The sequence below is a fragment of the Pleurodeles waltl genome, chromosome 9, assembly GCF_031143425.1.
Source record: "Pleurodeles waltl isolate 20211129_DDA chromosome 9, aPleWal1.hap1.20221129, whole genome shotgun sequence".
In the NCBI taxonomy this organism is placed as follows: Eukaryota; Metazoa; Chordata; class Amphibia; order Caudata; family Salamandridae; genus Pleurodeles; species Pleurodeles waltl.
The window spans coordinates 274,018,856-274,045,512 of record NC_090448.1 but is presented as its reverse complement, the minus strand read 5'-3'; the positions used below and the strand labels follow the sequence as shown (position 1 = coordinate 274,045,512).

At 41.2% G+C, this 26,657-nt stretch overlaps 1 protein-coding gene across 8 annotated transcripts in view; it reads left to right on the top strand.

Annotated features, from left to right (window-relative positions):
• LOC138259164 (cyclin-dependent kinase 17-like) overlaps positions 1-26,657 on the top strand; it is a 521,155-nt gene that overhangs the window by 263,563 nt on the left and 230,935 nt on the right. For all 8 annotated transcript variants that reach the window (XM_069206701.1, XM_069206696.1, XM_069206702.1 and 5 more), the window contains 2 exons: positions 21,950-22,006; positions 23,037-23,151. In XM_069206701.1, coding sequence (XP_069062802.1) covers positions 21,950-22,006; positions 23,037-23,151 — 172 coding nt within the window. The remainder of the gene's footprint in view (positions 1-21,949; positions 22,007-23,036; positions 23,152-26,657) is intronic.

Here is a 26,657-nt window from a genome sequence, read left to right as displayed (position 1 = left end):
TAGTCTTGCAGAGGATGGAAATGTCTACACAAATACATTGGATAATTTGGATAATTATTACAAACCAACTGTATGTGTTGCAGTAGACCGTCACAAATTTTTCAATAGGAAACAGGCTAAGGATGACTATGTCTCATAATTGAAGAAATTGGCTATCACTTGTCGGTTTGGAACCTGACATGACGAAATGATAAGAGAACAAATAGTGATGAGAGCATCTAATGAACACATTTAGGAACAGTTATGGGCGAAGGGAGAAAGACCTCTCCAGGAGGTAATTGATATTGTGAAAAGAGCTGAATTGACAGGAAGGTGTGCAAAAGCCGTTTTGAAGGATGGAAATGACAAAAATACAGAACAGATAGTAGCAAAAATGAGAGGTAGTAAGCATCCAACTCCTATCTTAACCAAGAAAAAATATGGAGGTCAAACTGCATTGGAAGGGAGAAGTAAACAATTGAATCCTACCAGAAATAAATGCTACAGATGCGGTAGTGCAAATCATTTGGCAAATGATAAGATGCCCAACAAGGAACTTGAAGTGTGGTGTGGTGTGGTGTGATGGGACACTTCCAGAAAGTTTGCCAGAAAAATATCAGAAGGAAAAATACAACTTGTAAACCAAGAAGAAGATGATCACACTAGCTCCTCAGATGACACAGATCTGAGTATGTGTGTTTTAAGTATAAATAATGAGCACATATTGAATGATGATGCTAGTATAAATAAGAAAAAAAAGAAACCTATATATGATGTGTGTATAGGTGGTATTGACATCTCATTAGTGGCAGATTCATGGTCACCACATACTATTATGAACAAAAAAGTATGGGAAAAAAAATTGGAATAAAAGAGTTATAAAAGAATTACATAATTGAGAGGGTGGAGTCATCAGAGTGTGTCACCTTCGGTCGTAGTGAGGGAACCCAATGGAAAACTGAGATTGTGTGTTGACTTGCTCGATCTTACTAACAATATACTAATTGACCAGTTTCCGTTACCTAGAATCAATGAAATGCTGGCACTCACAAAAGGTGTAAAGTGGTTTTCAACTATTGATCCTACTGCTGCTTACCATCAAGTTTGCCTACACCCTGATAGCAGGAAATACACTATGTTCATAACACCTTTTGGATGTTATAGATGCAAGAGAGTACCTTTTGGTTTTGCATCAGCAGCTGCGATGTTTTAGAGACTAATGTATGAATTATTAAAAGGTATAGATAATTTGTTGATATTTCAAGATGACATGTTAGTGATGGGGAAAGATAGAGCTGAGCATGATAAAAAATGTTACTAGTGTTGTGTATTTTAAAAGAGAAGGGTTTAACAGCAGAGTTGAACAAGTGTAAATTTGCGAAGGAGCAAGTAACCTACTTAGAGCATGTTATTACCAGAGAAGGAATTAAACAGAAAAGAGATTTATTAGAAGCAATCAAGGATGCACCTACTCCGAAAAACAAGGATGGAGTGAGGGCATTTTTAGGTTTGGTGCAATTGTATGCCAAGTTTGTGAAAGATTTATCATCTCAAACTTATGAACTTAGACAACTACTTAAAACGAAGAACAAATTTGAATGGTCCGCCAGTCAGGAGAATTTTTAATTTCTAAAAAATAAAGTGTGTGGTTCTCCTCCCCTACTGGGTTTTGATCCAAATTTAACGAGCATAGTCACTACGGACGCTAGTTGTAGATGATTGGATGTGGTACTTACACAAAAGGAGGAGTGTGGCAAGGAAGTGACCATTGCTTTTGCTTCTTGTTCTCTAACAGCTGCAGAAGAAAAGTATTTGGTCATAGAGCGAGAAGCACTAGCATGTATATGGGGTCTAGAGCATTTTAGACAATACGTTTGGTGGAAAAGATTTATCTTGCATAGTGACCACAAACCGTTAAGCAGGGTTTCATCTACAAAGGGTCTATACAGTGCTTCACCATGACTTGCTCGTATCAATAAGGTTGTTTGATTTCAATTACCAAGTACAGTACGTTCTGGGGGTAAAAAATGTTGCTGTGGATTTTTTAAGTAGGTTACCCTTGTCATCTAATGTATCAGAAGACATGAGTGATGATTTATGTGTGGCAAATATAGTAGAAGAATTCCCAAGTATTACGAAGGAAGAGTGGGACATTTCCCAAAGAAATGATAAGTTGCAAAGTAAATTAGGTATAATGTTATTGGAAGGATGGCCTTGCAAGAAGTATATTTAGGTAAACTTATTGCCTTATTGGGAAGTAAGAAATGAATTATCGATAGACGATGGGTTGATTATGAGGAATGGGAGACTAATTCCACCTGATACATTGCGAGAAAAACTCCTAAATGTGTGTCATGAAGGGCATTTAGGGATATGTAAGACTAAACATAGGGTAAAAAACTGGTATTGGTGGCCAGGATGTGACTTGGAGATTGAGAGAAAAGTCAGGAATTGTATGGAATGTAAAAAAATTCTGACAAGACTCAAATCACTCTTAAACCTCCACTTCATCCATTGAAATACTCAGATATGCCATGGAAAAGACTGGGTGTAAATATTGTGGGCCCCATTCGGGAACATGAGGAACCAGTATATGCTACTGTATTAAGCAATCATTTCACTAAATGGCTAGAATTGGAGATTACACAGAATGCCAACTTTGACAGCATTATTAAGTTCTTGGATAACATTTTCATTAGAGAAGGTTTATCTAAATATATTGTAAGCGACAATGGACCACAATTCACAGGTAAGACCACATCAGTATACCATCCAACAGGGAATGGTGATGTTGAGCGTTTTAATCGGGTAGTCCAATGCATTATTCAGTTGGCGAATGATATCCTAGCGTGGAAGAAGGAATTGTATAAAATATCGGCATATAGAATTACACCTCTAGAGAGTCAAGTCCATTTGAACTAATGAGGGGTAGAACAGCTATGTCCGAATATAATACTGGATGGATGTGAACACTGAGGAGAATTGATTGGTCACCTGATACAGTTAAGGAAAAGTTAATTAAATCACAGACTGTATGCAAGAAATATCATGATTTAAAACATAAATGTGAACCAGTGCATCTAGAAATTGGTGGCATGGTAAAGGTAAAGAAAAACAGACTCTTAGGTAAAGATCAGAGTCGTTTCTCAACCTATGACAATACAGAAAATCTTTTGTAACTCTGTAATGTTGAGTGATGGGAAGGTTTGGCATTTATCATCTTTATCCTTGTGTAAAAAAAATAATAAATAGTGAGGACAGGAGTAAATCGGAGAATATTGAACTTGGCAAGAATACCAGGAGACTGGATTATGAATGGTTGAATGAGGAGAACGTGTCACAAGAAAAGCTGACAGATAGTTCCAGTAGAAACGCTAGAATTGGAACATGTGGTGGAAGTGAGGATGTTTTTTTGTGAGGAAAACCATGTGGATTCAGAAAATCTTCGCCATAGGAGAGGGCCAGGAGGGGAAGGTGTTGGACATTGTCTACTAAACAAAGCAAGTAGAGTGGGACGGTTTGTGATTAGACCTTAGAAGTTTAATGATTATGTATGTGAATGATGATTTTTTGGTATAACATTTTACAATTATATAAACTCTGTAATATCTTTTCAGAGTCAAAATATCATGGGGTATCTGCACGTGAAGGTTTGGTTTACATGCATAAAAGTTGATTTGTCACTCATTAAAATATTTTTGAATGAACATACTGACTCTCAGCTGCTAGAAGTTATCCAAAGTGGTAGTTCCATGGGCTGGAAAGTGCATTGAGTTTGGACACACTTCTAAACAAAAGTATGTTTTCAAAGGTAATCACCAACTCCTTCAAACTCCTTCCGACCCAGGAAAAGTTCATAAATTTACTTCTGACAAAGCCAATAGTAACACTTTTTACATGTACGGAAGGATCCCTCGCACTTCCCACAAAAGATGGGAGTGTATGGAAAGGAGATTCTGCATGGGGGAACTATTTTCTGCCTGCAGAAAAAAACAGAAGTGCAAGTTTTAATAAATGAATTTGCCTTGCTCAGTGGATTTTTTAAGCATATGTGTATTTTCTCATACAAAAATGAAATTCATAAAAATGTGCTAGGAGTGCACCTGGATATCTGCAGCATTTGAATGTTTCCAGTTCCACTTCAGTTAGGTTGTAAATTCGCGAAAGTCATATATCTGCAGACATTCAATCAGTCAGTTGACTTGTAGAGTGCGACTTGTTACCCTTGAGGGTATCCAGGCGCTGACAAGGTCCATGGTCTCAGATGAAGAGCCACGTTTTCAGCATCCTACAGAACTTCTGTGGAGTAGGGGAGGTCCTGGGGAGGCCTTTCCAGGCTTTGGCTGTGAGATAGGGAGTGTCCTTCTGCTCTGCTGCGTTATATGCAGAGAGTATGGGCCAGCGCAAGGGAGGCAGAGGTGTCCGGAGGGTTTGTGGAATCTCAGGAGGTGGTTGATGTAGGTGGGTCTGGTGCTCTGCAGGGCCTTGAGCACCTGGCTGAGGAGCTTGAACTGGCATCTCTTCTGAACTGGGAACCAGTGGAGTTTTTTGAGGTGGGGGTGATGTTGGTGCGACAAGTGAGATCCAGGATGAGTCTTGCTGCAGCGTTCCAGGTGGTCTGTGGTCTTTGAACTAGGTGGGCCTCGATTCTCACATAGAGGGTTTTTCCTTAGTCCCAGTCGGCTCATTACGTGAGCTTGGGTGATAGTGCCATTCAAGGTCATTCATATGCAGGTATACTTTGTGACTTTCCTTAAGAATGGGGGCCATCTATCTATTTGTCATGTTACCTATAATTGTTTTACATAGATTGTCCACTTTATTTTAAACTATTGCAGTGCATCCAACATTTTTATTAAAAGATGCCGTTGAGAAGAATAATTAAAGTTGCCCTAAAAATTGCAACCTTGATAATTTATTTTCAAATTGCAGATATATTTTTGGGTACATTTTAATTTATCAGCAAACAAATTGCACAGTTGTGTAGCAAAACTGTCATCAACATTTCAGATTTGTTTTCAAGTTACAAATATTTTTGGGTATATTGTTTGATTTCAAAATAAGACAACACCCTTGGTCCCATTCTTCACTTGTTTGCATGTACTAAAACTACTTTCTGAGAGAATTTTTAATAGGCACAAACTGATAAATGTTACAAAGACTTCTGAGATCCCCCTGTGTACATCTGTTCAGGCCAGTGGTCTCTAGATCTGGGCTAATACACACAAAAAACAAGAATTGGTAAAGCAAGTGTTGCTGGCTTGCCCTATGTCAAGAAGTAGGGTTACCCCTGGAGCGCCTCCATGTGTAGGGGGGACTAGGCGATTGCTGCTAGTGTTGCTAGGATCCTTCCACGCCCAGAACTGGAAAAGTAGATTCTGCTGGTGACAGATCTGCGCTGGCTGTGCCTGCTGTAAGAAACTTTTTTCACACGTCACCAAAATCATAATGTGAACTCAGTGACATGAAGTAGCCATCGATGAAGTGCTGTGACCTTATATTGATCATGTGAGCTCTCAAAAAAGACTGTACTGTGACTGTCCTCTTAATGTCGTTTGGTTGTGAAATTATGGCTGCCATCACTGCTCATCTGTTAATGTGTCATTTGTAGGTCGAACGTGCAAGCACTTCTTAACCTGTTGTAATCTATTCTATGGGCTTTAACAACGCCCATCACTTTCATTCATTCCTGGCCAGCCTTTCAATAATCACTTGATGTCCATTGGTAAATACTTTCCGTTTGTCCCTCCTTGTGGCGGTTTTGTTACCGCCTTGCAGACTGACACCGTTACATGGATTATTGCATGAGTGGCGATATACTTCAGCATGGGTAAACTATTTTTTTATTTTGTCTCACAACTTCATGCTCCATGGCAGCCATGGCTCTCACATTGCAAACAGCTTGAACTCCATCGGCGTTGAAACGCTGGTCACATTGTTCACACTGTTACCTAATCGTCATTTCTTTTGTCTCTCCCCATCACGCTCCATAGCTTTCACAAAAACACTTGTAATTGATAAATTCTTTATGCTAAAAACACAGAAATCCTCTAAGCGGCTTTTCTGACACAGCGAGATAGCCGATAGTACAGTATTCACTGCACTCCTGAAACTCGCCCCATAATGCTTTGCAAGCCATTACTTTAAAAAAAAGATTTTTGCTCATAACATAGCCTGTGGTGGTCCTAGGACAATGGGACCACCTTTAAAACATTCACCACGACATGTTCTCTCTGTCTACATCATCTCTTGTCCCCACACTAGGTTAGTGGGGCCCCCAAAATAATAACCCCTCCCACCATTCAGTGTCTTTTTAACCCCTTCGCTGCCAGGCCTTTTCCCCCTCCTGTGCCAGGGCTATTTGGGGCAGTTCGCGCTTAGGCCCTCATACATTTTTGTCCACATAAGCTAGCCAAGCCAAATTTGCGTCCTTTTTTTCCAACATCCTACGGATTCTAGAGGTACCCAGACTTTGTGGGTTCCCCTGAAGGAGGCTAAGAAATTAGCCAAAATACAGTGAAACTTTTGTTTTTTTCAACAAAATGGGAAAAAAGGGCTGCAGAAGAAGGCTTGTGGTTTATCCCCTGAAAATGGCATCAACAAAGGGTTTGCAGTGCTAAAATCCCCAGCTTCCCAGCTTTCAGGACCAGGCAGACTTGAATCAGAAAACCCAGTTTTTCAACACAATTTTGGCATTTTACTGGGACATAACCCATTTCTATGATTTTTTTGTGCTTTCAGCCTCTTTCCAGTCAGTGACGGAAATGGGCATGAAACCAATGCTGGATCCCAGAAACCTAAACATTTCTGAAAAGTATACATAATTCTGAATTCAGCAAGGGGTAATTTCTGTAGATCCTACAAGGGTTTCCTACAGAAAATAACAACTGAAAAAACAAAATTATTTAAATTGAGGTGAAAAAAAACAGCAATTTCTCTCTACGTTTTACTTTGTAACTTCTTCCTGCAATGTCAGATGTTTTAAAGCAATATACCGTTACGTCTGCTGGACTCTTCTGGTTGCGGGGATATATAGGGCTTGTAGGTTCATCAAGAACCATAGGTACCCAGAGCCAATAAATGAGCTGCACCCTGCAGTGCGTTTTCATTCTATACCGGGTATACAGCAATTCATTTGCTGAATTATAAAGAGTGAAAAATAGCTATCAAGAAAACCTTTGTATTTCCAAAATGGGCACAAGATAAGGTGTTGAGGAGCAGTGGTTATTTGCACATCTCTGAATTCCGGGGTGCCCATACTAGCATGTGAATTACAGGGCATTTCTCAAATAGATGTCTTTTTTACACACACTCTTATATTTGGAAGGAAAAAATGTAGAGAAAGACAAGGGTCAATAACACTTGTTTTGCTATTCTATGTTCCCCCCAAGTCTCCCGATAAAAATGATACCTCACTTGTGTGGTGTGAGTAGGCCTAGCGCCCGCTACAGGAAATGCCCCAAAACACAACGTGGGCACATCATAATTTTTGACAGAAAACAGAGGTGTTTTTTGCAAAGTGCCTACCTGTAGATTTTGGCCTCTAGCTCAGCCGGCACCTAGGGAAACCTACCAAACCTCTGCATTTTTTTAAACTAGAGACCTAGGGGAATCCAAGATGGGGTGACTTGTGGGGCTCTGACCAGGTTCTGTTACCCAGAATCCTTTGCAAACCTCACAATTTGGCTAAATAAACAAGTTTTCCTCACATTTCGGTGACAGAAAGTTCTGGAATCTGAGAGGAGCCACAAATTTCCTTCCACCCAGCGTTTACCCAAGTCTCCCGATAAAAATGATACCTCACTTGTGTGGGTAGGCCTAGCGCCCGCTACAGGAAATGCCCCAAAACACAGCGTGGACACATCACAATTTTTGACAGAAAACAGAGGTGTTTTTTGCAAAGTGCCTACCTGTAGATTTTGACCTCTAGCTCAGCCGGCACCTAGGGAAACCTACCAAACGTGTGCATTTTTGAAAAACAGAGTCTTAGGGGAATCCAAGATGGGGTGACTTGTGGGGCTCTGACCAGGTTCTGTTACCCAGAATCCTTTGCAAACCTCAAAATGTGGCTAAAAATACAGGTTTTCCTCACATTTTGTGATAGAAAGTTCTGGAATCTGAGAGGAGCCACAAATTTCCTTCCACCCAGCGTTCCCCCAAGTCTCCCGATGAAAATGATACCTCACTTGTGTGGGTAGGCCTAGCGCCCACGAAATGAAATGGCCCAAAACACTACGTGGACACATCACATTTTTTCACAGAAAACAGAGGTGTTTTTTACAAAGTGCCTACCTGTGGATTTTGGCCTAAAATAAATATGCCCCTCCAGCCCCCCCCGCCACCCCCCCCGGAGCGACCCTTGCCTATGGGGTCGCTTCCCTTGCGTGACATGGGCGCCAGAAAAATTTCCCCGGTGCGTAGTGGTTTCTGCCCCCTTGGGGGCAGATTGACCTAAAATCGGACGATGTGCCCCCAAGAGAGGCAGAAATGGTCTAAATACAATTTGCCCCCCCCCCAAGGGTCGCTCCCCATCTCTAAAAAAAAAAAACACAAAAAAAAAATCTGCCCTGGCGCCTAGAGGTTTCCATGTGACCATGATTCAGGCCATCTTAACATCCTTATTACACTATGACTGTTTAAACACTCTTGAAATGTTTAGGTGACCCTTCTAGTTCATTTCTCTTGTTACTCCTCCGTGGCTGTCTTGTGTCTTTTGTTTGGGGAATTGTGTTAGCCAGCCAGCAACTCTGATGGTGGGGTGGTAAAAGTGGTATACTTTTGGAATTAGCATGGCAGAATTAAATTAGGATGCTACAGGACAACATTTTCATTTTGTCTGCAGATAGAAGAAGAAGGTAAGTGGAAGTGCTTCAGTTATATGCAGGGCCACTGGAATTGTGTTGCAGAAAAGACAAAATTATGAGGCAGGTTGACCAATTTATGTGGCAAGAAAAGTCCAGTTATGAATTTACAACACCAATATATCTAACTCGAGCAAATGTGACACCTATTGCATTGCAAATGCTTGTTTTCATGTTCTGCTCGATCTTTGGCCCCCGGTGATTTTCTCTAATTTGATATGGGTCGGATGTTATTTCCTGTGATGTCTTTGTCTAGTCAAAGGTCATATGATGTAATGTGCAGTGAAGCCCTCAGAATACTAATTAGCATTTTTGAAACTTGAAAAAAACCTTCCTGTTTTTGCCAAATATATAACATTATCGAAGCGAATTTTTGACTGCCTTTTCTCCGTTGATTTCTTCGTATTCTGGGTGCTTTACTACAGACTGCTTAAATAAAAAGAACTAGGATACACGATACAGGAGTTTCCATGTTTAATGATTTACGAAGACCTTGCTGGACTGTTGCAGGAATCCAGTGGCGTATGCATCATGTGTAAATTTCTCGAGCCTTTTCCAGTAATTGTGTTAATTGCAGTCATAAACCATTCTTACATCTGTTTACTGTAAAAGGCAGTTAAACGGATTATTTTTCTTTTTATGCTGGCTGAACAGAAGCCAAGTGCCCTTGTTTCTAAACTCAGTTCAAGAACATGGCCGCCAATGTTGCAAATATGATTGAGATCCGAAGATATTCATTCTGACTCGCCTTGGCTGCGTTGCCTCTTATATTTAATTGCTTCTAATACAGTTTATGAATCCTTAATGGCATGCATCCAATCAACGGCAGCTCTGAAATATGTTGTCATCTAACACAAAGTGTGAACAAAATGTTCATTCAACCTCGTTTTCGACACAACCATTATTCAGTAGTTAGGATACTTAAAATGGGAACTGTAAGGCAATTTATTTAGATTTTACTTCTCAGTCTGTCCTGGAGCTATAATATATACTGTTTCTCCATTGCGTGTAGATTTTGCCTCAAATGCACATAAGTGCTTTTAACCTTGTACTGGTCCGTCTAAACGCTTCAGCTTCATGCTGGTGGAACCCATTATTTGTATTTCAGTGGCGTGATGCGGTGTTATCGCAGAAATAACGCACTACTTTATTTTAGCAATGGCAAAATGATATCAATCTCTTAGTGTACAACCACGGGCGTCAATTTACCAAAATGACAGGGGTAGCGGGAGTGACATCACACACCCTCTGACCTCCACTTTCACTCAGACACATACTTAAACATACAAACAAATTCTCACTTAGACACACTCTTACCCGCAAGCACGCACACAATATACATTTAAAAAGCATTTCTACTCATCTCAGCTGCCATGGGAGGGCATATTCACATTTTTATTATACTAACTGTGGATAAGGTTCTATTATTTACTATTAGTGTAATAACAGACTGACAGGAAACAAGAGCGTGGAGCTCCGACTGACGTCCATAAGGACGAGCTGCCACTGGAGTCCTGGCACTGAATTTGCCGCCTCTGAAGCCATGGGTCGCAAAGGCAGTGCCAAGGGTCGCAAAGGCACTGCCAGGAGTCGCAACTACGACCCCCTAAATGACGTCCATGTGTAAAACTCTCTACGTTTTTTTGAGTCACTATTTGTTTTTATGAAGATCACCACCACACGGATTGTTCATTACTTAGAGCAGCTGATTTGAGTCTTACGAGTTTACAAAACCGATCCTGAATCTGTTGGCAGTCCTAACATAACCGATAAATAAGATGTGCTACGTGAACGCCCACGCAACAAAATGTCTTCATAAATAATCGTTATGTCAAATTGAAGGATTTGTCCTGACTCACCTTGGGCATTTCTCATAGTAAAGTAATATGTTATATTCTTCGATTTCAGTCAGACCTTCCACACTGTTTTACTCCAGTGATTAATTATCAAAGCAAATTAGTTTTGGGGTTGGGCACCAAGGTAGCGAAATTGATCCTTAAACCGGAGCCGGCAAGGTTTTGTGGAACCAATGGGAACACCAGGGCCAACGGAGCATATAGAATTGTAGATTGGGGACTGTCACAGAGAGGGATATTGTTCCACCCCGGAATAGCAAGCGATAGACACGAGCTCTAATATCGAGTTGTCTGGATTGCCACTCGAGCCCTGAGGTGAAAAGTCCCACACGCCCTTGTTACTAGTTAGGCATATACAATGTAGTAATTGATGTGGGTACCAGACATGGTTACCGATATCAAAGCTATTTTTAAGACAGGAACGAACATACAAATTAAATAAGATAAACGTCTTTTAACCGTTATGGATTGCAACCTTCGTATTGTTGCCTATATGGCTTGTCGTACTTTGCTTTTGTTTTTATTTTCAAATGTCTTTGCTTTCTGTTTGTTGGGGCAGCCTTCCTTTTATGTATTTTTGGCTCTTTCTTTCCTTTTTAATTAAAAATGCTTGCTCTCTTCAGGGGCTATGCTCTTCTGTTACAGACATTGTGAAATCTCCTTTTTTGAAGTAGGCTGCTCTGCCTACAGCTTTTTTATTTGGACTATTGTTACTTCATAGCAGTGAAGAAAGTGGACTTTAAAAAACGTTTGCGAAAAGGATTCTCAATTGAACCCATATATAGCAAGAAAGTAATCTGTACTGTGGCCTGTTCTATTTCAGGATCTTCAAACCCTGCGTTCCAGAGTGACTAGATTTACACTCCTGTATCAGTAGAAATGAAGGGAGGCTGCGCAAAAAATAGAACGTTGCAAGCAATGCCAGCAAGTGTAACTGTATACCTCTGGGGCACAAGAGGAGAACACAATGCAACGGGGGGGCGGGGGTAATCATATCTATGTTTCATTCAGAGGGAACACAAAGTAGAAGAACTCAAGAAGTGCTACCTAAATAGTAAGTAGCGAGGTATCCACTACAAACATATGGTAGACTTTTGATACTTACCTACCTATACATGCTGCAGGAGAAAACTGAGCCCAGAGAGCAGATAAATATATCCAGTTTCAGAACATTGTTTAAGAGCCTTCAGAAAAAGGAACCCATGCACCAAGGTCACAGTATGAAGATTCAAATGGGGTAGGCTCAAGAGAAATAAGAAAAAGGTCAGGAAGAGCCTTCCTGCAGAGAAAGCCACGTCTGACACTATAGCAAGTCAAGACGAAATGGAATGAATGACGAATTCTTAATTTTGTAAAGGTGGAAGATATAAAATGCCACAGTATGTAAAACGTTATATTGCAAATACCTCTAAAATGTGTAGGTACCAAGAATTTTAGGAGCTCATCTTTTGAAACCAGTTGTGCTTTACAGATTATGATTATTAGAGATGTCAATTAATCTTCCATCTTAAGCAGTTAAATTGACATCAGAGCACCCTTGTAATCATGTTGATGACTCATATTAGGCCTCATGTTGGCTGTTTGGGTCGTCTGTAAAATGAATTGTGGTGGCTTCATAAAGTACCAACTCACTAGCAGCATTAGAGCAAGCAGAGGCTTGAAACAACAAGTGAAATCCTTAACCCATTATTTCCTTACCCTGCACAGGGGATTCAAGAGGAGAGGTGACGTCAACAGTGATGTCATACTCATAAGGTTAATGGAGCAAAGAGAAACCTAATTCTAGATTGTGTGGTCTAGTGAGCAGGACTTTAATCAAAGGTGACTGAGTGAAATGGACAACAGTAAATACTTCCCCCCACGGCCAAAATCTTGTGAGTATACATAAGCCCTCATTATGACATTGGCGGTAAAAACCGCCTACCGCACGGCGATGGCCGCCAAAAGACAGTCGCCGTGGCTACCGGCCAACCGCTATATTATGACCGTCGCCGGAATACTGCCAGAAGGATGGCGGAATTCCGGCTACAGTCATGGCGGCGGACGGCGGTAAGGTGGCGCTGTTGCCAGCAGCAGCGCCACGCCACTAGACCGTCGCAGACCGTATCATGACCCATGATACGGTCTGATGGTGTTCTGTTGGAGGACGCTGCTGCTGGCAGCAGCGCCCTGTCTCCTGCCGGAGGACACCCAGAAATCAGGTAAGTTGGGTGCTTTGACAGGGGAGGGGGCGGGGGTGTTGTGTGTGTGTATATTTGTGTGTTCGTGAATGCGGGTGTGCGTTTCGTGTGGTATATGTGTGAGTGTGTGTATTTTGTGTTGTGTGTGTGCTTGTTTGTATGTAAGTGTGTTTGGATGTGTGTGAATGGATGAATGCATGCATGGGTGCATGTGGGTATAAGTGTGTGTATGAGTGTGTGTGATGGTGCGTGAAGATGCATGTATGTTGGGGGGGTGGGTCTGGAGAGAGCGAGGGATGGGAGGTAAATCTGGGGAGGGGGCGGGGAAGACCCCTATTAATGACAGGGAAGGGATTCCCTGTCACTAATAGTGCCTACCACCACGGTTTTCGTGCCAGTAAGGAGGCCACGAAAACTATGGCGGTAGGCGGGGGCATATTCCCGCGAGGGGGCTAGTGACGGCCGCCTGGCTGGAGACTGAAGTCTCCAGCCCGGTGGCTGTTACCGCCGTGGCAGACGGAGTGGTACATTGGCAGTTTGGCCTGAGCCAAACCGCCAGTGTCATAATGGGGAAAAGTACCATCAGCCTGTTGGCAGTACTTTTCTCCACAATACCGCTGTCCACCAGGGTCATAATGAGGGCCATAATCTTGATTCCGCATGCATGATGTATTTCAAACACAGTTGAGGCAGGGTGCTTGCTTGGATATAAGTGCCCATCTTCGTCCTGCATGTCACAGTGTCAAACCTCAGAGATGAAAACTCCTTCCAGAATTCACCTATGCCATCAGGTGGTAAGACAGACTTTGATTGAAAATATTTAAAAACATACTGATGGGTATCTGTTCTCTTTCAGGCACCCAAATGAATAAAGTGGTAATTAGAGCCTGCCCTTTTCATTTGTTAGTTTTTGCCTATCTAGTTTTTCACCACAGGGCATTACATTTGAATATGGTTCTACGGTTCTTAACAAGCAGCTGTTGACAATGTAGATCCAGTGGGGTGGAACGCCACCATTTCACTACTGCTTCCTGACCAAGCAGCAAGAGGAGCTGTAGTGTACTGAGTGTGATGGATTTATGTAAGTCTGCAATGGTCTTCCCTAGAGTTGGATCTATTTTCACTTATCTCAGTGTGTGCTTTGATCCCAACGTATCAAAATAACACTGCTTCCCATTGAATCTGAAACATAGTCCAGTGTTGATGCTACGAATGCCATTGTGGTTGCTGGGTCCCAATAAAGACAAATCATCTGCCCGCATACAATAAAACTATACGTTCGTTGTTGCTGACCTTGATCCCAGACCCCGAGTCACCTATCCTAAGAAGCACCCCAATGGTTCGATTACAAAGGCGAACAAGAATTAGGAAATGGGCATCCCTACCTGATACCATGGTCCCATCGCTCCACTCCCAAATATAGTGATCTTCATTCATATTGACATAGGCCAAAGATGCCTTATATAGGAACTGAATCTGTTTGATGCATTAAGGGCCAAAGTACTCTGTTGAAGCATCCTTAGTAGGAACACCCATCTTATGGAGTTGAAAACCTCCTCGCTATCCAAAGAGGCCAGAGTGGGCACCTGCTTGCTAGGTTAAATCTTCTCCAGAACATTAGTAACATTTTTCAGATTCAAACCAGTCCTCCTTTGTGGCATAAACCCATCCTGGTCTTTATGTACTAGAGTTTTTTTGCCAGTGCCTTACCGAATACCTTTGTGTCCACATTTAGCATTGAAAATGGGTGGGAGGCTCTGTAGTCAAGAAGTTCCTTGTCTCACATGCTTGGCCTCTACCTCTTCCAAAACCAGCAGCAATTTGCCAGCAAGGGTGACTACACACACGAGTAGTACCCTGGAGGGAGACTGTCTTGACTAGTTGATATCCCAGTTTTGACCCCTTGAATGGTCTGCTGTGGTCTCAGTGGCCTCTGAAGCATCTCTGTGTGCTTCTAATAGTCTTGTTTTAGAAAACGACCCAGGCCTGGAGCCAGCCACCCATGCCTATGGAGGGGGACAAATATTTAGCATGACAGAGCACTACAGATAAACACATCTCTGTCCCCTCATCTGGAGGCTAGACAACTGGAACTCTGTAGGTGAACAAGCACTTTTTGAGTCAACGTCCCCCAGGAACAGTGATCCAGAAATTGCACAAATCATGCAGATCCTGCAGTGTAGCTTACCAACAAATACATAAAAGTATAGATAAGTACTGAGATGGCATAATCCCTTCACTTTTGAACGAACACATTCATGATTTTCCTTTGTACATTCTCCTTTAGAATGAAGAAAGTTTGGTAAGTTGTATGTATTATCCTTGGAACGGGTGAGTTTGGTCCCCTTCCTTAAGATCGTTCCAAATGAATTATTTTCTGATAAATCTGTTTTATGTGTACATTTCTTCACTAGCTTTGATTTAAACAGAAGAGTTCTCCCTTAATATATTTCATGATACTTAGACTAACAGTTCTTTCGAGAAATGTGTTTTGTGATGTGCTTGCTTCTTAGCTACACCCTGTTTATCCATTTGATCCTCTATTATGCTATTACACAGTCATTACTCCAATACATGATTAGCCATGTGATTCCCAGCAATTATCTTTTAAAGATTTTAGTACTCAGTGTTTTGTATAGCCTGCCGGGTTTATGTAACTTTTTGCTGACCCTAATATGTGAGTGATAATAATACTAGGCAGTGCACCGTTTGGCCACTTGATAATGTTTATTCTGGGAGATATCTAAGCAGTTATTCACTGAATCCTATGTGAATGTAAGTATCTTAAAATTATTAACACCCTACATGTTTATTTGATGACTACACGCAAGTCCATGAGTACCTGCAAGAGGAATCGTAGTAGGCTTTCGAAAAACATACTTTTTTCAACCTCTTTAGGGGATTTCAAATACTGTGTATGGTTCACACTGTGCTATTTATAATCCTCAGAGTTGCAGCTTAAATATAGAGGTAACATAATTGATTTTTTCTTGATAGTGAGATAAGACATTACCGAATATATTTGATCAACTATACTTCATTGGTCGTGTACACATAATTAATGGATTGTATTATTATTGTTAAATTCTGTAGGTTGCTTCCCCTAACTGTGTCCTTCTGAAGACCAGCATTAGAGTTAGTCAAGGAGTTAAAATGTTGATGTATTACGTTATTGACTGGCAAATAGTATAGTGCACAACATGTACTCGAATTGTGAGCCATCTACCCTGGAAACTGTTTCACTATTCCTTCAATAATGATGATGGATTGTCCTTTGTAATCAGCACCAGCGCACCTATTTCACCTTTTTCACTAATCACTGCCACTGTGTCACTTAAAGGAGCACCTATTGCATATGTTGTTGTCTAACTGATACGATTGGACAGTAAATAAATACGCTGTTTAATCTGTTACAAATAAGTAATACTTCTCTTGCTTCAGAAGTTTAAGCCTATAAACTTCTCCAAAGGGAACCATTGTTGTGTTTTGTATATGAAGCAAAGATTGAGCACGTGGAAATGGCATCATTTTCACATTCTCCAAACACATCTATACCATTGATCTCACCTTCAGTCTAGCCCCACTTAGGTTCACATACCACTCTCGTCACTTGACACTGGCTCATATTCATCCAGAGAGGTAAACGGAATGCAGTTGATTTGGGGGGGTCAGACTGACTTTTGTGGGATTCCATTAGTAGTATAAGCTCTATGGGTAGTCACTGTGTGTTTTTTGCTAATTAGGTTGCAGAAAGAGTCAGCAATGTTGCAATTAATGTGTTGCTCTTGCCTGCTCTTATCTGCCTTCACATAGCTACTTGTGAGGCCTTCCAAGTTGGTCCAGCTTTTTTCAACCTCCGGAATATAATTGCCTAAGAGTCTAGACAAATTCATCCACTGCATACGTATTTTATGTATCCTGAAGGTCGCATGATTGAATCAGGTTGATTGGATTTGCTCAGCATCTCTCCCACTTCATTTTGTCGTAGTGCATTCATTGGAGTTGAGTAATACTGATACCTGTTACAAGTTGCTAGAAAGAAGCAGAATGGTGGGTAGTTTGCAGTAAAAAGTAGTGGTCTTCCTGCTGTGACTGTAGCCTTTTTATGTACTAATGGACTTTAGAGAAATGTTTCGTGTACTCTTTAGCAGCTCTGTTCGAGGGAAGAGATCTTGCCTACTCTGCTGCAAAGACTGGTTTATAGTGGGAAACCTACTGACTGTGGGGTACTGTTCAGTGTTTGACAGTGCATTTCCGCCGATAGCTGAGCATTTTGAAACACCATACTTCATATCTGAATGATTTCAGCTACTGGTTTAAAACCCAAGTTTTCCAAGTTTGCAAATATCTTCCATTTCAAGGGAAATTGTTTCTCCATAAAATAGCTGCCTATCAGTCCTCTTGTTCGATTGTTTTTCTGAGATGCCCTTTTTCTACGATATGCAAACTGGCAGCTACTGATTTCTCTGTGGTTTGTTTGATACCAATCAGATGGCACAAGTTTGAGTTTTTAGGTTGAGCATAGCGCGCATGCGCTGCTTTTCCGATGTGTTGGTATGTATGTGGGTTTTTAACAATGCCCACCTCACACCCATCACTATCACTATCACTCGTTCGTGGACTTGCCCTTCAAAAATCCTTTGACGGCTTTGGTTTACGTTTGTCCCTCCTTGGCAAGGTTTTGTTACCGCCTTGGCTATCGCCCCTTTTACATTGCTAACTGCACTTTTTCCAATAAGTTTGACTGTGACCGAACTTTTTTCCTTTTGCGTCTCTCCTTATCGTTGATGCTCATGGTGGCTGTGGTGCTGTGAATTGGCGTCCTTATGTGAAACTGTTTTACTTTTGATTTTCAAGGTATGTGGCAAGAAAAGTCCAGTTAGGAGTTTATACCGCTAATAGATCTAACTCGAGCAAATGTGAGACCCATTGCAGTGCAAATGCTTGTTTTCCTGACTGCATTGGATCACACCCAGTGGGTCATGAGATACATAATATCACCACACATGAGTGTTCGGCCCCTGGCATTGATTCATTATTTTGGCTGCTCAATTCCCCACATGGGATTAGAGTTCCACATGTAGTTTGTGGTCTTCAGATTTATAATATACACTGATTCCCGAATGAGACAAAATATCTGGTGCAGTTTATGCTCTTTTAAATTCCCAATTGCTTGAAGAATATATTACTTTAGAGAGAGGTTTTCTCCAGCACACCAAGACACCACCTCACTCACTGCATACAAAACAGTAAAATATTTTTCACATTCGTACTCTTTGTCATATAGCGGAAAACTGACAATTTTTAATTTCCACACACCACATGCACATTTGTAGTACAAAGGCAAAAACAAACCTATACGAACAGGTAAATCACACTGAAAGGATCCTAATACTTTCTGCTTTTACATATGTGTACACTAACACCTCAAAGGCATTCCATCATTCAAACAAGCATTTGCAATGCAATGGGTCTCACATTTGCTTGAGTTAGAGCTATTAGCATTGTGAATTCCTAACTCAGGGATGTGGAATTCCTATAGCCCGACGCCCGGGACATCTTGTTTGGGGTCAAGGGCAACAAGTTTTTATGTTTGTTTTGTCCTTGGGTCAAGTAGGCCCAACCCCCTGCAGACCAAACCCTTTGGCTGCCTGTTTACAGAGCGTGGAACTCTCTGCAGTTGAGGTAATGTGTTTCCAAAAGATAATGCTGTTCGAACTTGTATTTATGGTTCATTATTTGAAAGTCTTCATTATTAGAGTGAGTGCTGTAAATAAATGTTTTAAGGTCACATTTCACTACTGACGTTGGTTCCAGTACAAAAAAAAATACGTGTACATACATGTTTGAAAAGTTTAGGCTAAGTATAATGCTCCCAGAATGCTCTCTGATTATATGCAAATGAAGTGTCATTTAGTAAAATGTGTTGAAGCATGCTAGTATTTCCCAAAAATATTTCTAATGGAAAATCTGTGTAACCATTTTCAACACGATTATAGGAAGCATGAAAATAAACAAACACTGACAAAGCCAACTGATCTGACATATTTTTATAAGTCTTTTAGTTTCATCAATGCGTGTCTTGTTTTGACATGGCTTTTGTAACACTTTATTGTTGTGGGAGCTACCAGGCCCTCAACATTGTAACAAACACTGGCAAAACCCCCCCAAAAAGTTTTTGAACTCTAAAAGCACACGTTGCCACCAGCGGCATAACAAAGGCCCGCAGCCGCCCTCCAGGGGGCCCCTTCAGCACAGCACCTGCCCTGAGTGAGTCTGGAGAGGGGGCTCCTCCATGTTCTTTGCAAAGGGGCACCCTCCAGTTTCGTTACGTCACTGATTGCCACTGTAGTTCCTGACACTGAACAAAACTACTTTGTGTGGCAATATGCTCCTTGTGGAAGAGCAGAATGCGATCACTCACAGTAAAGCCAGCCGAAAGAGAGAGAAATAGAAGTTTAATAAAAACAAAATGTCTTTGTTCACACCAGACCTAATTAGGGACCAAGACCCACATGTAGGTAGCTTTTTGCATGTCGCAAACAGCGACTTTCGCTGTTTGCGACATGCAAAAAGCACATTGCGATGCACAAACCCAGTTTTGCGATTCAGTAACCTGGTTACCGAATCACAAAACGGGTTTGCGACTCGCAATTAGTAAGGGGTGTTCCCTTCCTAATTGCGACTCGCAGTGCAATGTAGGATTGTTTTGTGACCGCGAACGCGGGCGCAAACCAATCGCAGTTTGCACCCATTTCAAATGGGTGCTAACACTTTCACAAAAGGGAAGGGATCCCCATGGGACCCCTTCCCCATTGTGAATGTCACTGTAAACATTTTTTCAGAGCAGGCAGTGGTCCTGCGGACCACTGCCTGCTCTGAAAAAATGAAACGAAAACGTTTCATTTTTGTTATGCATCTTGTTTTCCTTTAAGGAAAACGGGCTGCATTACAAAAAAAAACTGCTTTATTGAAAAGCAGTCACAGACATGGTGGTCTGCTGTCTCCAGCAGGCCACCATTCGCGAGGGGGTCGCAAATTGCGACCCACCTCATGATTATTCATGAGGTGGGCATTTGCGAAGCCCTTGCAAATCACAGATGGTGTCAAGGACACCATCCTACATTCGGATTTGCGACTCGCAATTTGCAGGTCACAAATCTGAACCTACCTACATGTGGCCCCAAATTTTTAAAGAAAGTCACAAAAGTGCACCCATGGTATATGTTGTACCCCTGTAAAATATTTGTGAACTGTATTTTAGCATGGGTAAATACGATGTGTAGATTTGCTCATGTAAAAATCTATTGAGCATTTGCAAGTTCATTTTCCCTCCAGCCACTTTCTTCCCAACTCTGGAAGAAGTTCTAATTCTGCTATTGTCCGGAGTAAATGTCCAACCTTTCTTATTATGGGAAAATATTCGAGAGAAGCTGGTAAAAATCTTTAAAACATGCAGGTTAGTAGGCTTGCAGACTCAAAGGCATTCCAGCCCTGGAACTATTGCTTACTGTTTCCTCCAGCCCCAGTATGCAGATCTGCAGAAAGGTGGCAAAATAAGGAAATTGCTACAGTAGGAATTGAAACTGCAAGTATTCAAGCCCTACTATGGTAGTAGCCCTGGCATAATCAGAGAGGCTATTAATTGCTGCCATAATTTGTCGCCACACTACATGGCACCAAAGGGACAAGTAGATCTTTTTACAGGACAAGTAGATTTGAGAAGCAACCTGTCCCCCGGACAAGTAGATATTTTAATAAATTCCACACCCCTTCTAACTGGACTTTTCTTGCCACATAAATTGAAAATGAAAAGTAAAACAGTTTACGTAAGAAAGCCAATTCAAAGCACCACAGCCACCATGAGCATGAGCGCGAAGGAGAGTCACAAAATTAAAAAGAAGTCCGCTTGCAGTCAAACGTATTGGCAGAAGTGCAATTATCCATGTAACAGGGTGGATGGCCAAGGCGGTAACAAAACTGTCCCAAGGAGGGACAAACGTAAAGCATTTATCAAAGATAACAAAGAATTTTCAAAAGGCAAGCCCATAAACGAGTGATAGTAATTGGCGTGCAGTGGGCGTGGTTAAAAGTCCACAGATAGATTACAACATGTCTGAACGCTTGCACGCTCAACCTAAAGATGGTTGTGTTTGTTCAACACAGAATAGAATTTAGTTGCCTTTTCTGTGATGAGTAAAAAAATAAATTAAGATCAACATTGCGAACTAAGTCAAAATGTTAGTTATTCTACCTGCTGAAATGCAAAACCTCAATGCTGGGAAAAATGAACTGTAGATTTTCAAATATCAGCCTCCCTTAGTCGTGTAGCATTGATACGCATCTTCCTTAACACAATAAGGCTTGCTCAGCTAAGCTTGTTAGGAGCAAAAAATCAGAATTCATGAAACAACCTAACAGATTTTTATTTATTTTGCTTTTGAATATAAATCCCTAAGTATGTCTTAGAAATGTTATAAATTCCTAACTGGACTTTTCTTGATCTTCATTTTCTGACACCCAGTGAGTGGAGTGCAGAGCCATCTTGTTTCCTGAGCAGTAAATCAAACAAAACAATGTTCTGCTGAATAGTATTGGAGCTGAATTCACAATTTTATAGCACATACAACATCTAAAATATTCCAATATTCATCTTTACAACGCATCTACATATATTTGTGGTTTAGTGTCCTTCTTTTTCATGCAGTATTTAGAATAATGCAAATCTGTATTTTCGTAACTGTAAGATGCGTGACTGGATTCTCATTCCGTTGTCTTTTGAGGTGGTTGTGAAAGGTATGTTCTCTAAAGCTGCCATAGAGAAAAATATGCCTTTTTCCTTTTCCTATTGGTTCTTTTAGCACAGCAAGCCTATTTCTGAGAATAGAATCTTAGAATCTACTTTATACAACATGTATAGAATATTGTACTAAATTATGTTTCAGTATTTCAAAGCAATTGCAAAATAAAATTAGGTGTTTCTGTGTTCTAATAAAACTGATAAAACCATGTTTTAGTAGTAATTTATGTAAATCATATGTTTCAATAACTGTTCAAAATTGTTTTATTTCAGTCAGAAATTGGTTTTGGAAAATTAGAGACCTACATCAAACTTGACAAACTAGGGGAGGTGAGTAAGTCTAACAAGTGCTGATATACTTAATCCGGTATGTGTGTGTATATGTATATATGTGTATATATATATGTATATATGTATATATATATATATATATATATCTTTAAAAAAATATAATTAAAAATGTTGCTGTAACATTATAATATATGTACTTTAACACATTGTGAAGATATGACTTTCGCTCAACAAAAGTTAAACAAACATGAGGACCAAACTCCCTTCAGCTGTCAAAGTAATTCCTTCATTAAAGATTCAAGCTCCCCATTTGTTTATTAAAATGCTTAAAAGCAACCTCCTAAAGGAAAATTCCCAGTGATTCATGGCATTGGCAAAGGGTGCCCAAGTATACCTATACCGTCAGCAGTGTTCTTGGGCCAACTTGCGTCCTCCATGTCCCATAGCTATGCAACTTTAAACTCTTGTTAACCTCCCCAGACTCAAAAATCTCAACTCTGCAGCCACACAGGGCACGTACTTACTCTGCTTCTATACCATCGCTAACATCCCACTAACCTAACCCAATGTCTACATTGTGCCCGTTTCCCACTCCGAGCATGCATTTAAAGTATGTCTGAAAGCAGCCAGAAGTAGTCCCAATGTGACATATTTGTTGCTTTGAAAAAACTCACAATAAAATAAAAGAAAAATAGGGCCATCAAACCATAAAAACTGGAGTATTTGACAGCTGTCAGAGTGAGCCCTTTTACACTATGAAGAGATAGCAACCTTGAATGCGCTACATAGCAGAGGAGATGTTGAGACCACCTTTACTCTTGATCTTTAGTGTGCCCCTTGTGCCGCATTGTATGGTATATTTATTGTATTCTTCAAAAGCACTGCCTCTTAACATTGTTACTTAATTTGTTTCTAGTAAGGTGGAAACCATAACTTCCACCGGGTGAAAGTAGCTTCATAAACTGTTATCAAGATTGTCTTAATAATAAATGTTCTTGAACGGGGCAGTAAAGTGTTCCTTCATAGGCTTCATTGCTGGAAATTGCCATTGTGTTTTCTTGTTCAACAGGGAACATATGCGACAGTTTACAAGGGCAGAAGTAAACTGACAGATAATTTGGTTGCTTTGAAGGAGATTCGGCTAGAGCATGAAGAAGGAGCCCCTTGTACAGCCATCAGAGAGGGTGAGATGTTCTTGCTTCTGTTTGCAAATCATTTATGTGAAAAACTGTTTCTTGCACAGTGATGTTAGTTCTGCATCATAGGATCTTCACTGATAGTCATAAACAATGAATATTTCCACCTTCCTGCAGCGACCGTGGAAAACATAAATTCCAGATTTATAATGTGCATTAATTGGAGGTGAAAACTGCACTTTCCCAGATGCAGGCCATATGTTAAGGGTTCTGGAAGGGGTTCTCCAAAATCATTATTTTTAAACTTTTTGTTAATGCATAAGCCATCATTTCAGTAGGAAATATCAACATGTAGCTGCCAAAAGAATACCTAATCTTGTAGTCGAAGGAAAGCACATAAAGGAATTTGCAGACGTTTGCGCTACTTGGGAGAGTGATTTTAATGCTAACTAAATAAGGAAGACTTTGAGAATTCTAATGAGATTTTCCAGTTGCTCACAACCTAATAATTCAGTGATGTGAGCTCCATTACCGCATGGCATTTCGGGAGCTGAAGAAAACATTAGCTTACATTTGTAACTATATAAGCGGTTGTTGATCCCCCGCTGTCTACAATAGCACCATGGTCAGACTTTCCTATGCTTGTAGGTTTTGGGAGGTGCAAAATACCAGGGACTATTTTTGGGGAAGAAAAAAATCAACTCAATAGGCTAAATTGTGGAGAAGTACTGAAAATATGCACTGCTTTTTAAGTTTAAGAAGCAAGAACCTTCCATCTCCTAGCATGCATGGGACCGGCAGTTGTCTCACTGGTTCACTTCTTTACATACTGAGAGGATCTCTGAATAAGTCTCATGTTTTGTCACCCTATTTGTGAGGTTTGTACCCACAGCTCGGATTTTTCCTTCTCTGTCAAAATTTCAAATGCGTCTGAATGTATTCCACCTTCTTTTTATGAAATTTGAAGGGGTATTTTCTTTATATGCCTTCACTCTTTGTGAAGTGCCCATCCTGAGGGAGAAAGAAGGCTGCCTCGGACTCAATAAATGTATTAATTGTCTGCCTTCCTCCTGCACATTAAGTAAAAGATTGTGAATTTTGCAAGTACATGTTGAAGGTCATTGAATGTGTTCCACAGGTAGTAAAAGGCATGTTGCACAAAGATAGGGAACTTAATTGTTAAACAGGTAAAATCCTTTGAACAAATTAAGGCGGACTATGGGATATGGGTAGAGGAAAGGTTCAGCTATATAGATATGCATTGGCCACTATCTCCACAGGCAATGGCAGCTGCCACTTGTCCACTTGGAAAAAACTGATGCGTAATGTGACAGATGATTCCCAACTTTATACCAGGATTTATACATTTTCCTAGAAGTTGCTTGCCAGCCAGGACGAGGTGTCAGCAGAAATGGGAAGAGGGGCAAGGTCAGATTTTCATGGTGTGCAATAGTATATAATTTTATTAATATTTTTAGGGGAATTGCCCATGCCCAGGGGTGAGACGAGGATAGGAAAATATTATGTTGGTGGCCTGGGAATGCAAAGCACTTGTAAGCATTTGATGACAAGAAGTCGAGTCACTGTTGAAGGGCATATGGCCTGGAGAGAGGTTCTCACAACTCTAGAATTAATTGTGAGCGTAAAGATCTTGGAAACACCAGAAAGAAAACTGCCTGGATGGATGTCCGATTTCATGTGGGGGAGTCAGGATAGGAGCTTACTCTCTAACAAATGTAGTCATCCATACTGCTATGATGGACCGCTTTGCCTAAAAAGGGGACATACCCTTTAACGCACATTTGTGATTTATGTAATTGATATAGTAAACTATGGTTAATTATGGGAATGAAGAAAAACACTGACTTAGAGTCTCACAGGGATAGCATCCTCCTCCACACGAGGCACACTTCTCAAGCATTGTGCAGCATAATGAGACCTCTAGATTGCTTGAATCAAGAAACAAGCAAAGAGGACAGTTGCAATTCACGGACTATAGATGGGTTCCTAATCTGTTTGGACTATGTAGGTTTCGTTTGCATTGTTAAGATTTGTGCTAAAATTTTAGGGACACATCCGGCCTGTGCACTATCCTATCTTATCCATCCATATCAATGTGGATTCATGCCAGGCAGAAGCACACAGCACTGTATATATCGGGTTCAGGTGGCCCTTTTCCGAGTCTCGGAACCTAATGGCAAACTGGCTTTCCTCCTGATAGAGTTCTGTAAATAATTTGACACTGTTTCATGGGAGTTCATGGAAGTGGTCCTACTGCATATAAGACTGGGAACACAATTCTGTAAAAGGATTAATCTCTTGTACCATAGCCTGACGTCCAAGTCCATGTGAATGGAGTTTTATCCCCCATTCCCGAGCTATAGGGGAATGCACCAGGGGTGCCCCCTCTCCCCACTGTTGTTCGCTCTGGCCATAGAGCCTTTGGCACGCATGCTGCGTTGCGACCTTCTAGTGTGGGGGAGGAGATGGGGAAACGGGCTGAAAGACAGAGTTACTCTATATGCAGATGGCATCTTGGTATTTTTGGAGATCCTCCAACCTCGGGTCCTAGATGTCTAGAATTACTGGACTTATATGGAGAGGCCTCCAGTTTTCGCATCAGTGCAAACAAGCCTACCCTGGTAGAGGTGGCAGGAGACGCCGAAGCCCGTTGCCCAAACTTCCCAATACAGAGAAATGCCTTTAAATACCTAGGGATCCACATATCAAACTTCCCTGAGCTGGCATGACAGCTTAACTTCAGAGGTCTGACCTCAGCCCTTGATCGAAATCTGCAAAGTTGGAAGGGCCTAACTCTCAATCCCATGGGACGCACTGCGATCTTTAAAATGATATGGCTTCCCTCTTACCTTTATGTCTTGGCGAACTTCCCCTACCCTATATGACATGAGTGGTTTAATTCCCTGATCCATCACAACCTTTATGAGGAATGGAGGGTGGCACAGAGTAGCCTTTAACTTGACGCTGAAGTCACCATTTGAAGAGGGGTTGGGGAATCCCAGACTTGTATGCCTACTACCCTGCTGCACAACTAGTCCTTGTCAATGAGTGGTTTACAGGAGGCTCGGTCGACCGTGACTACCACCTTGAATTCTAGTCAGTGAGTTTTAATTGGCTTCTGGCCCTACTGTATGTGGAGGTGTGGGGGTGTCCGGGGAGATGCCGTCATGTACTCAAGTAGCAGTAGACTGCTGGAGGGCAACTTTGCTCCTGATATATGGCGGGACTGTCGTTTAAAGCAGATGACTCCCTCGTGGTAGGGCACATGGCTGCAGCAACTCACAACACTGAAGGGTTTCCATCAGTGGGACCAGATACGGATCACATACCTGGGAGTCCTCTACAAAGGTGACAATCTGATGTCCTTCCATTACTTAAAAGAGCAATATTCTCTAGCCAATACACACATTCTCCGCTTCCTATAGATGCGACACGCCCTAGCTCGGGGCACACATCCCCCTGGACACTCAGCTCTCAGAATACAGCCCACTGGAGGCAAAGATACTAATGGGGCAGTTGGGGAAAAATGCAGT